Here is a 14,149-nt window from a genome sequence, read left to right on the forward strand (position 1 = left end):
GGATGTGATGGCTGTCCTCGGTGATGTGCTCACACAGATTAAAGTGTAGCCTCAGACAGGTCTCACTCCCCCCCATGGCGTTTGGGTAGGCACTTCTGATTTAGAGTTAGTCAATTTTGAGTTTGAATTCTATTTACTACTTACCTGATGGTGACTTTGGGTAAGTCAGTTCACCTCTTTGAACTTCATCATTAAAATTAGGTTATTAATTTCCATAATTCAGAATTCTGGATGATTGATTTGTGCTAGTCGCCTTTCTATTACCATGATAACCTCGTGTACATGTATTGGCATCTTTAAATTTATTAAACAGTCCAATTATAAAATGGGCAGAGGACCTGAATACACACTTCTCCAAAGAGGACATACAGGTGACCAAAAGACATATGTTCTCAACATCACTCATCATCAGAGATATGCAAATTAAAACCACTATGTGGTATCACCTCCCTGCCAGGATGGCTAGCATCAATAAATCAACAAACAAGTGCTGGCAAGGATGTGGAGAAAAAAGAACCCTAGTACACTGCTGGTGGGAATGCAGACTAGTATAGCCATTAGGGAAAACAGTATGGAGTTTCCTCAAAAATTTGAAAATAGAACTGCTTTTGACTCAGTGACCCCACTTCTAGTACTATATCCTAAGAAACCCGAAAAACCAATTAGAAAGAATATATGCACACCTATGTTCATAATTTACAATAGCTAAGATCTGGAAATAGCCAAGTGCTCATCAGTAGATGAGTGGATAAAAAAGCTGTGGCACATTTACACAATGGAATATTTTGCAGCTGTAAAAAAGAAGGAATTATTACCATTTGTGACAGCATGAATTGATCTGGAGATTATTATGCTAAGTGAAATAAGACAGAGAAAAAAAACATGATCTCACTTATATGAGGAATTTAATGAAAAAAATAAACTGATGAACAAAATAGAACCAGAGGCATGGAAACATGGAACAGACTGATGAATCTCAGAGGGGTAGGGGAAGGGAGAGTGGGAGATTCACCAAAGAATTTATATTCATATATGCATTGCCCATGGACACAGACAATAGGGTGGTGAAGGCCTTGGTTGGGGCGGGAACTGGGTAGAGGAGTGCAGTGGGGAAAAAGAAGGGGACATCTGGAATACTCTCAACAATAAAGATAAAAAAGTCAATATGTATACCTCTGTACCCATGGGTTCTGTATCAGCAGATTTAAGCAACTGTGGATAGAAAATATTAAAAATAAATGTCACCTTATTGATGACATGGACTATGTAGTTAGGCTTACAAAAGTTGTGTCTGTACTGAACTTGTACAGACATTTTTTTCTTGTCATTCCCTAGTATAACAGTATAACTAGTATAACAACTAGTATAACAACATTTGCATAGCATTTACATTGCCTTAGGTATTATAAGTAATCTAGAGATGATTTAAAGTATAAAAGAGGATGTGCATCGGTTATATACAAATGCTACATCATTTTATACAAGGGACTTGAGCATCCATGGATGTAGGTATTTTGGGGAGGTCCTGGAGGCAGTCCAGGGGACAGTAGTATATGCTGGCTCACCATGTGATGGAAATTATGAGAGGGCATTGTGGTCAGAAAACTCAGGAAAATGTGGATCTCACTCTAAGATTCAGTTGCCCAAGGAAACTTGGCAAAGTGGAAGCAAAGAAGCACAGAGTCTGAATGCAGAGAGTAAAAAAAAAAAAAGCTAATTTTATAATTGAAGCTGAATGCAGATGGTTTATTTGGAGAAAATACTTGTAAATGCATATAGCAAACAAATGGTTAATATGTACTAGTACTTTCTGCTCCCATGGTCATAGCATACACTGTAATCAATCTTTATTCATCCTTCTTCATTCAGCCCAAAGGTAGGGAAAAATATTTTTTCACTACAGCATTTCAGGAAGTCCTTATTAAATTATCAGAGTAGGTATGGAAGTGAAAACTAATTTGCCATACATTCAACAAAGGAATGAAATGGGGCAATAAATACTCACCCAGACTTTGTCTCACCCTAGGTTTGGCATGATTGAGGCAAAATCAAAGGAGTTTAAAGACTCTTTATTCTATCATTTAAAATCTTTAAGATTATCCATTTATTCCTTGTCTAAAATACCATGAAAGATTAATTTGTTTGACTTAGACATTTCCATCTATTAAGATAAAAACACCAGGAGAGAATGAGAGAGAGAGAATCACAATAAACTGCAGTTTTTCTTCGCAACACAAAACAAAATAATTCATCTGACTGTGTTGCTATATAATTCATTCTCCAACTAAATCGCTTGTTTTATATCAGGCATTCTCAACAAAGCTTCTTACTAGTAGTTTACATCATTTTCTTTTTACATGTAATAAAAAGAAAACATTTCTGATTACATGTAATAAATCTTCTATTCTTAAAAAAATGACAGAGACAAGACACATGGAAACACAGGCATCTCTAGAGAGGAGAGCACACAGGCAAGTAGCCCCAGGAAGAATCAGGTGATGAATGCACCCTGAGCATATGAAGGAGAGGAAGAGCCGAGACCAAAACATGTGTAGAAGCATAGAGCTGGCTCACTAGTGGTAAATTAGGTGCTTGATGTCAGTTGCTGGGAATCTAGTGACCAGAACCCAGGATAGTCAGCTGTTGGGAGAATTTCAAGAAAGGGCATGATCAGGGACAGATTCTACATCGGGCAGCTTCTAGTCTGATAGGAAGTTCACACACACACACACATACACACCCCTGGAAAAAAAAATCCTAACAGTTTCAAATAGAATAGAGTGGTTATTTATGCATAAACATCTCTGCACGTATATACTTTCTGTATAGATATGTATACAAATTTTCTGGATATTCAGTGACCAAACAGGCTGAATTTATAAGTAGAGAGAAATATGGAAATTTGCAAATAAATATGGAAGGAGTAAAGAGAATGTGATTTTCTGGAATGGAGAGATATTATGGGGTAGGTCTGCAGTCATAGCCCAGGTACTAAGATTGAGTGGAACTGTCCTGTCATGGCATGACAGAGACCACAGGGTGGAGAACCACAGGGTGCAGCTACAAAGATGAAAGAGTATTTCTCCACCAAAACTTGCCTCAGGTGCTGGTCGCGGGTGTTTGTATGTACACCTGAGTGTGCAAGTGTGTGTGTGTGTGTGTATGTGTGTGTGTGTGTGTGTGTGTGTGTACGTGTACACAAACACACCATACCTTGCAATTAGGGTCCATGAATTTTGTTGATTGTTGTAGTAGAAAGCCTGTCCATTTCAGACTTAATCTTGCTTATCAGTTTCTCTAAGCCCCGTTTCATGTCTTTGTTTCTTAAACTGTAGATAAATGGGTTCAACATTGATGTCAATACAGTGTATATGATTGTTGCTATTCGGTCCTTGACAGTATACTTTGACAATGGCTGGAAATAGACATAGCTAATACTCCCATAAAACAGAGTCACCACAGTGAGATGCGAGCTGCAGGTGGAGAAGGCTTTGCGTTTTCCAGCAGCTGAGGGAATATTAAGGACAGCAATGAGGATCCTTAGGTAAGAAATGATAATGCAGGCAAATGGGGCCATCACAGAGGCCAGCCCTTCTGTCATGGCTATGACTTCATTGACAGAGGTAGAAGAGCAGGCCAGTTTCAGAACAGGGTTGACATCACAAAAGAAGTGATGGATAACATTTGATGCACAAAAGGTGAGTTGATTCACCATGAGAACATGTAGGAGGGAGTGGAGGCAGGAGAAAGCTATGGAAAAAACCACTAGCAACATACAGCGTTTGTGGTTCATAACAGTGATGTAGTGGAAAGGGTTACAAATGGCCACATAGCGGTCAATGGCCATAGCTGCCAGGAGATAACTATCCATGTTTCCAAAGACCAGGAAGAAATACATCTGTGCCAGACATTCAGCATAGAAAATGGTCTTTGTGTCTGATAAGAAGTTCACTAACATCTTGGGGACTATGACTGTCGCGTAGCAAATATCAGCAAAGGACAAGATGCTCAGGAAGAAATACATGGGGTTTTGGAGTTGAGAATCAGAGCGGATAACCAAGATGATGAGCAGATTTCCCATCAAGGTGACCAGGTACATGATAAGAAAGAGGGCAAAGAGTGGCTTCTGGTCCTCAGGGCGAGAGGAGAGTCCTAAGAGGATGAATTCAGGAAGTCTTGTCAGGTTGCACATTTCCATGGATTTATATGCACCTGAAGGTAAACAACACTGTCAATAAATGATTCTTGTCATCTGTAATATGTATTTTTACATCTTGTTTATTATACTGAGCTGTTATTAATAGAGCATGTATTCCAGTGTTTTTCTTCCTGAATATGGAAAAATCAGAGCCGAAAGTGTTTTTAACTTGTTCTTTTAAAATCTTTGAGATAGAAATCTAAAGAAAAAGACAGGAAGCAGGGGAAAGAAAGAGAGAGACTAGGTTGGAGAGCTGGATTTTCTTTTCTGCCTCCTGACTCTGGGCTGATAAATCACAGGCCCCACAGATGCAGTCTTTGAATCAAGTTCAGGTCAGTTTTAGATTAAGGATTATCAGTAGCGAATCCATATCCAGCTAATTATGATAGCTATCTCACCTAGCTTGTGGTTGATGAATAACCATCATTTTAAAGTCAAGATGCCTCTTTCCACATCATCTACAATGGAAACAAGAAAGTCATTTAAAGAACATTAAATTGAATATAAACAGTTACAGGGAAAAGAAAGATGGAGGGAGGGAAAGTGAGAGAAAGGGAGTGAACTTGTGTGAAAAATACTTTCCCAAATTTCCCTACATTTTGGCTGATAATTTATATCCTGAGATAGGGGAACTGTGCCTCACAAGTAAACCAGGGCAAAGGCAGATTGAACTTTAGAGTATAGTTGCAAAAGACATCCACATTTAGCATGAACATAAGTTAACTCTCTTATTTAGTGTCTCTCTGAGGTAAGATATTCCCACTTCTCACCAGGCATTATCAAAGTTGATTTCTTACCTAGAAAGGACATTGAGCTCTTTTGTCATGTATTCTATTCATTCCACTCCCTTCCTTTATGCTCCATGAAATGATTTGTCAAAAAGAAGACAAAACTCTGCCAAGAGACAGCATATAGAAAAGCTACCTGATAAAAATCTCTGAATGCTTCTTGAATCCAAATGTTCCCTTCCTTGGATTCTTACCATCCTTCATAGGTGTAGATACTCATATGCTCTGCTTCTCTCATGGGAGTATCCTCTGAGACTGTCTCACTAAGTTTCTGATGTTTGATGAGGGAGAGAGTAAGAAAACAAACATCTATTAACTTAGTGCAAGGTTGTCTCCAAGGAGCCAGTGGAACTTACAAGTATTCTCCCTTTCCAGGTTGCCTACATGCCTCTCCTTGACTCTGGGTATAATGCAACATCTGTTTAGCCTGGAAGTAGGTGTTGGAAACAGACAATACTTTTCTGTCCCTGGCTCTTCCAACCTTTCTGGGGGCTTACCTGGGAGATGTCATCCCATGTAGCACTGAGGACAGAGTACCAGGCTCCAGTTTTTCCTTGAACTTTGATTAGACCTCCCCTTAGTGCCTCCATTTCTCTGAAGGACAACTACTTAGTGTAGCCCAGCATTGGGTACCTTCTGCTCCACTCCTCCCAAGTTCAGATACATTTGCTAGTTTAGTAGCTATGACTTTATGATGCTATCCTCCTACAAAAGAGAGTGTTGTAACTTTTGAACCTGGCCTCAGGTCTCCCTTCCATGTTAGCCAACCCTCATTCCTTCTATTACAACTAGGGAAAGCCACCTCTTTAGATAGTTTACTCTTCTTAATTCATGAAAGCACACAGAATTCATGCATCAGGATCCCAACATGCCCTGCCAAATGCACATTGCCTATTTCTTGTCACTGATTTCTAATCACATCTTACAATTCACTCACTTCACTTTCTTATATTTCTCCCTTCACCTGGGTCTTCAAGCTCAAACACAGCCTCTTACAAAAAGCATTCTTTGATGAACTAATGGAATGTTTTTTCTGCACCCTTAGTATGTGAATTGTCATTAAACAAAAATCACATTCATTGTCACATAAGTTTTCACTTAAAGGAAGACAATTATCACATTTTCAGTAATTTATAAGCTTTTTTCATGCAACCCACACAACCACCTCATACCATGTGTACTTATTGTCTTCATTTTTATAGTGACTTAGAAAAACAGGGTAACTATTAAACATAACTTGAACCAAAGGCCATTTGAATCCAAACCAGGTAGTTGAACCTCTCTGTTTTTCCCTGACAAAGTTAAAGTTTTATATTAAAGAACAGCTTTCAAATGACTAATGGAGCACAAATTTTGCCTTATTTTGCCAGATTAAACTTGAAAGTCTGTACTTTTAGCATAAGGACTACTTTTCTTTGAAGCATTAATTCAAATGCAGGCATGATTCCAGAAACTATACAGTGGGGCCTTGACTTACGAGTTTAATTCGTTCTGAGACCGAGCTCATTAAGGAGCTCGTTAACTCAAATTACTGTGTCAACTCAAAGCAAAAAATCAGCCGAGAGACAGCTGGTATCTCAAAAAACTCGTTAGTCGGGACACTCGTAAGTCAAGGCCCCACTGTACTCTATATTTTGTATGATCCACCTCTCATATTTTATTGATAGCCGATATCTGAGAGACTAATATTTTCCCACATTTTAACACTCTTGTATGGGGTGAATTTAAATATATGGCAGCATTTAATTGGCAGCATTTTCCACAATGGTACATTAAAATAATATATCTTATGCTCAACTTTACTAGCTATTTGGGAAGTGATAATCAAAACTAAAGATCAATCAAAGGACTTGTATGCCTGCATATAAGCCTAACCAATGGACACAGACAATAGGGGGGTGAGGGCATGAGTGGGGGGGATTAAGGGGGGTAATGGGGTGGATAAGGACACATATGTAATACCATAATCAATAAAGTAATTTAAAAAAAAACCATGAGTGCCCTAGCCAATTTGGCTCAGTGGATAGAGTGTCGGACTGTGGACTGAAGGGTCCCAGTTTTAATTCTGGTCAAGGGTATGTGCCTGGGTTGTGGGCTCGATCCCCAGTAGGGGGTGTGCAGGAGGCAGCTGATCAATGATTCTCTCTCATCATTGATGATTCTCTCGCTCCCTCTCTGAAATTAATAAAAATATATTTGAAAAAACTATAATGAGATACCACTGCACACCTGTTAGAATGGCTGTTATCAACAGGACAAGTAATAACAAGTGTTGGAGAGGTTATGGAGAAAAAGGAACCCTCATTCTCTGCTGGTGGGAATGTAAACTGGTAGAGCCACTATGAAAAGCAGTTTGGAGGTTCCTAAACAAATTAAGAATAGTTACCATATGTCCCAGAAACCCTTTTCCTGGGTATCTACCCAGAAAATTTGGAACATTTATTCAGGAAGATATATGCACCCTCTGTTCATTGCAGCATTCGTGGTACTTGCGAGAGGATAGACCTACAGATAACTGGGATATAATTGAGAGTCCAGAAATAAACCCATTGATTTTTTAGATATATATTCTTAATGATTTCAGAGAGGAAGGGAGAGGGAGAGAGAGATAGAAACATCAATGATGAGAGAAAATCATTGACTGGCTGCATCCTGCACACCCCCACTAGAGATCGAGCCTGCAACCTAGGCATATGTTCTGACCGGCAATTGAACCATGACCTCCTGGTTCATAGGTTGATCCTCAACCAATGAGCCACGCCGGCTGGACGTCAATCAATTTTTTATTGTTGACACTATTACAGATGTCTCCCGTTTCCCCCCTTTGCCTATCTATACCCAGCCCCTTGCAATTCCATATGAATATTAGGATTCCCTTTTCCATTTCTATAAATTAATTGATTGGGATTTTGATAGAGATTGCATTCAATCTGTAGAACAATTGGTGGACACTTGCCATTTTAACAATACTAGTATTAAGTCTTCCAATCCATTATTTGGATTGGAAGACTTAATAAACATGGACTGTACATGTATAGGCAGGGGTAACGACTCAGAGGGAGTCAAAAACAGCCTAAAATTCGGGACTGTCCGCTTAGGGTGAGACTGGGAGAAATGAATCTCATCCAACCATTTTCAGTCCTCTTACTTTTCCCCCGAAGTAAGTAGGACTGTTAGAAAATCAAATAGCTGCTCTGCAAACAAAAATAAATGTATTACACTTTTTGAGGAAATTGATTACATTTTGATTGATTAGAATCTCTTTGTGTTTCCAATGAATTTTGATCATATTTACCAATTAGTAGTTAGCATGGGACTGAGTTTCTTCTGTGCAGGTCAATGGTGGAAAATACTGGTATGTATTCAGTTTGTAACCATTCCCATAATATATAATCTATATCAATAAGCCGTATGTCATTATTACTATATTTTAAAATGAGACAAAATATTTCTCCAGTTCGCATAGTCTCAGATTTTTTGATGTGCTGCTCTACATCCTGCTCTTTCTTTTATACTCAAAGACTTGTTTAAATCAAAATAGATAAAGTGGCTGGATGAAATCCAGCAAAAGCATGCTATTAGATGAGGGTGGGAAATGAGGAAGGCATTGGAGAGTGGTCAGAGTTGTCCTATTGCTATCTCATAAAGCCTCATGCCTTGCAACTAATGCAGCTGAATTAAAATAATTCAGCTGCATTAGTTGGATAGGTTAGAAAAGATGGTTTCTTGAGGTGATAAAATGAGAATCAATTTCTCCTTGGGGTTTTTTCTTGCCCATCTGTTGACACTATGCAAAGCTATGGTGATCCCCATAGGGTAGACCTTCCCTAAAGACATACTTGTTTTCAGAAAAATTTTTTTTTTTTGCCTCAGTGAGATCTAGGTACAAGGAAGGAGGAGCAGACTCCTGAGCTACAGTCCGTGTTTATAAAGAGAAATAGAAGGGCTCAGCCCATTCTAATCAATATTTCATCCGAACTCAATTGGAGGCTTCTGGGGTTGCTAGAGTCTCAGAGTGCATACATGTAAGCAAGGCTGCCTCAATGGGATGAGTTGTCCTAAGAGGGCTTTTTTTTTTTTTTAAAATATATTTTATTGATTTTTTACAGAGAGGAAAGGACAGGGATAGAGAGTCAGGAACATTGATGAGAGAGAAACATCGATCAGCTGCCCCTGTACACCCCCTACTGGGGATGTGCCCACAACCAAGGTACATGCCCATGACCAGAATCGAACCAGGGACCCCTCAGTCCGCAGGCCGATGCTCTATCCACTGAGCCAAACCGGTCAGGGCTTAAGAGGGCTTTTATGGAGAATTACACAAAGGCAATCTCTAATTTTGTGAGAAGGTAGCTAGGAGCTCTACTCAGACTTTCTAACTTGAGCGTATGATGTTGGATACAGAGAAAAGGTGAGGATAAGGTTATAATCTCCCTAATAGTAAATAAAAAGGGAATAGAAAATAAGACATTATAATCCTCTTGTTAGAAAATTGTATGATATTTGTTCCAAGAAGACCAATGAATAGAATGTGGTAAAAGTATTAAAATAAAGGTAAGCAATGGGATGGAGGAATTGTCAATAATAACACGAAGGGGTCGGTTTTTGAGTGAAAAAATGAAGGTGTGGGTGGAGAATATAATCATGCAATAAGATAGGGTATGGAGAGACATTTCATAGTTTCCAGGTACAAGAAATGTGTGACAGCGGATCCAATTTATCTTGTAAGAATTTGGAAGATATATTCTTGAGACAGAGAAAAAGGAAGTTCTAATTTACATATCTCAGATTCAATATTTGTGGTTCATCAACACAGGGTATAGACTAGAAATAGAATTTAGACTAAAGACATTAACTAGTACACATTCCTAGGATTTAGATGTTGATAAAACAGTGAAGACTCATATGACCCTTTGTGCTTTCATCAAAGAAAGACAAGAATACCGGTAAGCAGGTTTAGGCCTTGACCCTCTAGCTCCCTCCCTTAACTATTATCTAGATGTCCCTGAAGCACCAGGTAGGATTAGAGGACCTGAGATACTTTTTGTTCTCATTTCAGGGATTCTTCCTTTTGTTTTTGTTTGCCAGATTTCAGTTTAGGTTACTATCTTAAGGTGTTCAAATCTGTACATGTGCATACCTTCATATTTATTTTAACAAATTACTCTTCTCTCTGGCATCAGCATCCTTGATCCCTCAAAGTTGTCTGAACTGGATCCACAGAGCTCAGGCTCTGATGGGAGCATGTTGAGATATTGAAAAATAGGAAAGATAAAGAGATGACTCTTGATGAAGTCAGCGAGTAAGAGCACTACAACTGCTTATTACTCTTATTGCATATAATTGGTTTAAAAATACAGTTATGCTGTACTTGGGAAAAATGGACTCTATGTTATTACATTCTTATCCTCATAGTGGATAAATCTATATGTTTTGTTTCTTTTTGCCCCTTAGAAGCCATTTTCTCTCCCTTTCCCCTGGAAGAGGCTTATTCCCTCTCCCTTTCTTCTTATCTCTTCTTCTCTTTCACTTTCATCTATACCTCAATATAGACATCCCTATGTGGCCACTGCCTTGAATGAGTAATAGGACCACAATAGCATATAGCTGAGCTATATCTATGGGCACAGAGAAGGATACAGGGAGAAATAGAGACAAAAGGTAAGTTTTACATTTTAAGTTTCTGCTTTATGTGTGATCTTTAGATTAAAGAAAGCACCAAGAGAGATGTCCTTAAATAGTTTTGATTCTTTATCTCAATGTTAGGAGTATTCTCCTTTAGTTGGGTGGAACACTGGTCTCATCAAAGAATAAATGTAACCATAGCACACCATTTGGCTCTGCAGTGAAACATACTTACATAGTTATACTAATATAAATGTTGTCTGTTGACTCTCTTTTACCTGGAAGAGTTACCTATAGTTATAACTCCTAATTTATATCTTTTTTTTCAATCTTGACAATAAACAAATATAGTACAGCTTTCCAAAGTTAGGGAGGTTGCAGGGGTGAAGATGATAGGTATAGCCTTAACTTGATGGAATAAGAAATACAGATTTAACTATGTTATTTAAAAGCAAAAAAGTAACTAATTGGAGAACTAAAATAATCATCCAAAATGGGGGAAAGGGAGAAGAAAAGAGTAAGGATTATGTAAACAAGATAAAACTTCATCTTTCATAATAAAGTCAAAAGATAATCCTAAATTGATAAAATTGTTACATAGATTATAAATAAATAGTATATTATTTAAAGGCATTAACGTTATGAACCACCAGACGAGTTAAAACTAATTAAACATGGAGGTGGGCAAAGTTAGAGAACTCTGCTTTTCATTATATGTTCTCTTATACTCTACTATTTTAAAATTATTTTCTCACATTCACAAAGGAAAATAGTATTGCATCAAAATATCCTTATCCATATAGCAGCCTCAGAAAGTTACCTCTTTGGTGTACCATGTAGATCTGCCTATAGGGAAAACCTGAGCTGAAAAGACATGAGAATTCTATCCCTGTAAGATTTTATTATTAATTGAAAATTAATCATTAATAAAATTAATGATTATATTAATCGCTTCTACTCTCATTTCAGGTAAATTTAGTTGACTTAATGGAATAAAAACTCCCCTCCCAAAGGAACATACAAAGTTAGGACCAGATTTTTACTCCAGTGCCCCCATCAAGAATGTAGAGACTGACATCTGGCTGGAGTCTTGACATCTTTCCCTTTCCTCTCCAACTCTGACAGCTAGCCAAGTGTGGTGCTTAAGTCCAACAAAGCTATACAGGGTCAAGTCTAGTTTTTGTCTCTCAGATCTTTAATACAGTAGTCTCTTTGATTTACTTTCCTTATCTGTAATATGGGTCTGAAAGTACTGTAGTTTCTATCACATGGGATTGTTGTGAGAACCAAATGTGTGATATTTAGTATGCTCTTCAGCTCATAACAAGCATCAAGGAAATTTTGTGTATAGTGTGATGCTTTTCTTGTCATATAGTGAATTTCTTAAAAGCAGAGACCATGTGTAATTTATCTTGCTGTCCTTCATATCTATCAAATTGAAAGATTCTCAGTGATCAATCAATGAACCTGGAATAAACTAAAGAGTGGATGAGTGAGTGGTTGGATAGAAAGATCATGGCAAGGGAAATGAATTAAATGAAAAAACAAACAAACAACTCTTTCGGAAACTAGAGCCATTCATGCAAGAAAAGATGTTTCCTAATAGTTATCCCAGAGTAAATTTCAGCATTATTTGATCTTAACACTTGCTTTTCGCAGGGAATGTGGATTGTGTCTTATGGCCACTAGAAACAGGACGGAAGTAACGGACTTTGTCTTATTGGGCCTGTCCAGCTGTCCAGAGATGCAGCCAGTTATTTTTGGGATTGTCCTTGCTATGTACCTGGTGGCAGTTATAGGCAATGCCCTGTTGGTAATTGTTGCCCTCTCAGATGCCAAGCTTCAGACCACCATGTATTTCCTGCTCTGCCAGCTTTCCTTGATTGACATATTCCTCACAACCATCACTGTTCCCCAAATGCTGGTCCACACACTGTCTGTGAATAAAACCATCTCCTTTAATCACTGCATGCTCCAGCTGTTCTTTTTTATGGCTGTGGGCAGCATGGAAGGCCACCTGTTGGCTGCCATGGCCTATGACCGCTATGTTGCCATCTGTGACCCCTTAAGATACTCTGCCATTATCAGCCGTCGCTTCTTTCTATACATAACCTTGACCTCATGGGTGGTTGTCAGCCTCAACAGCCTCCTTTATAGTGTGTTGGTCACCCGTTTAACCTTTTGTGGCAACCAGGTCACCCACTTCTTCTGTGACATCACACCCTTACTGAAGCTCTCCTGCACCCGACCAGTAGTCAGTGAAATGCTAATATTTACTGAAGGGGTAGCTGTGGTGATCAGTCCCTTCTTCTTCATTCTGGGTTCCTATGCCCGCATTGGTGTTGCCATAGCCCATATGCACTCAGTTGCTGCCCTGCGCAAAGCTCTGTCCACTTGTGGCTCCCACATTCTGGTTGTGCTGCTCCTATATGGCTCTGTGATCCGCATGTACCTTCGGCCCTCCTCCAGCTATGACTTGGATCAGGATCGCCAGGTCGCCATCTTTTACACAGTAGTTACCCCTATGCTAAACCCACTGATCTACAGCCTGAGGAACCAGGAGGTCAAGGGAGCTCTGCAAAGGCTTTCCAGGAAACTCTGCATTTCAGGAAACTTCCAGCCTGGGTCCCAGGCCACCCGGGAAAGTTAAGTTCTAACTGGAAAATGCCTCGAAGAGATGGTTGCACTCCTGTTAACTGGTATGGTCACATTCCTGTGGGCTAATCTTTTCTGTGGACTCCGTCTTATTTGGATTTGGCAAGAAGTACATTTTTGAATAAATAGTTCTGGTCCCTGTTGACTGACTTAGAATCTCATCACTTTGGAACTGAAAAGATACTTTTAAATCATCAAACTTGAACCTCTCATCTTTCAGATCTAATATGAGGCATGGGGGAGTACTAAGTCGAATTATTACAGATCAGCATGGCCTGCAGAAATTTGATCATTTTAGTGACGATATAGCATGTACTGTTTTCCAGAGAGAAGTCAAAGTGAGGTACAATACCACTATACAGAAGAGAGATTTTTCAGCAAACCATAGAGTAGTCTAAACCTCTCTTACAATGGTAATAATTTTATGATTTCTCATTATTCCAAACTCACAGTAATAATAAACAGTTTAATACTTATAGTGACTGGATTATTTCATCTGAAATTTTGTGTCACTTCATAAAAGACAGTGTAGGTCACTGATAATAAAGAGTGGAGGGGAATCTTCATAGTGGCTCTAACATCAGGAGTAGGTGGTCAGATATGGGGCATATGGTAAGTAGAGCTGTTGAGACACACTGAGAGACTAGACACGATATGTAAGGGAAAAGGAAGAACCAAGGATGGACTGTGAAAATGGGTGGAATAATTATATGTGGAAGGCTCTGTGGAAGTGGGGGCATATAGATATGGTGGGAGGGGGGTGCAAAATCAATAACTTGTTTTTGGCCATATTTTGTGATATCTATCAAAGTGGAGATCTTTCATAAGCAGTTAAATACATAATTCTTGAGACTTAAGGCATTGTCTTGAGATGGACATGTCA

General features: G+C 38.8%; 2 protein-coding genes across 2 annotated transcripts; one reads left to right on the forward strand and one right to left on the reverse strand.

Annotated features, from left to right (window-relative positions):
* Positions 1–3,220: 3,220 nt before the first annotated feature.
* Positions 3,221–4,198, reverse strand: LOC132212805 (olfactory receptor 1L3-like). Its single transcript, XM_059658792.1, has one exon. It carries the CDS (start codon positions 4,196–4,198, stop codon positions 3,221–3,223), a length of 978 nt encoding a protein of 325 aa, XP_059514775.1.
* An 8,091-nt stretch (positions 4,199–12,289) lies between these two features.
* Positions 12,290–13,261, forward strand: LOC132212806 (olfactory receptor 1361-like). The gene has a single exon (XM_059658793.1). It carries the CDS (start codon positions 12,290–12,292, stop codon positions 13,259–13,261), a length of 972 nt encoding a protein of 323 aa, XP_059514776.1.
* Positions 13,262–14,149: the final 888 nt, after the last annotated feature.

This window comes from Myotis daubentonii, chromosome 11, assembly GCF_963259705.1.
Source record: "Myotis daubentonii chromosome 11, mMyoDau2.1, whole genome shotgun sequence".
Lineage (NCBI taxonomy): Eukaryota > Metazoa > Chordata > Mammalia > Chiroptera > Vespertilionidae > Myotis > Myotis daubentonii.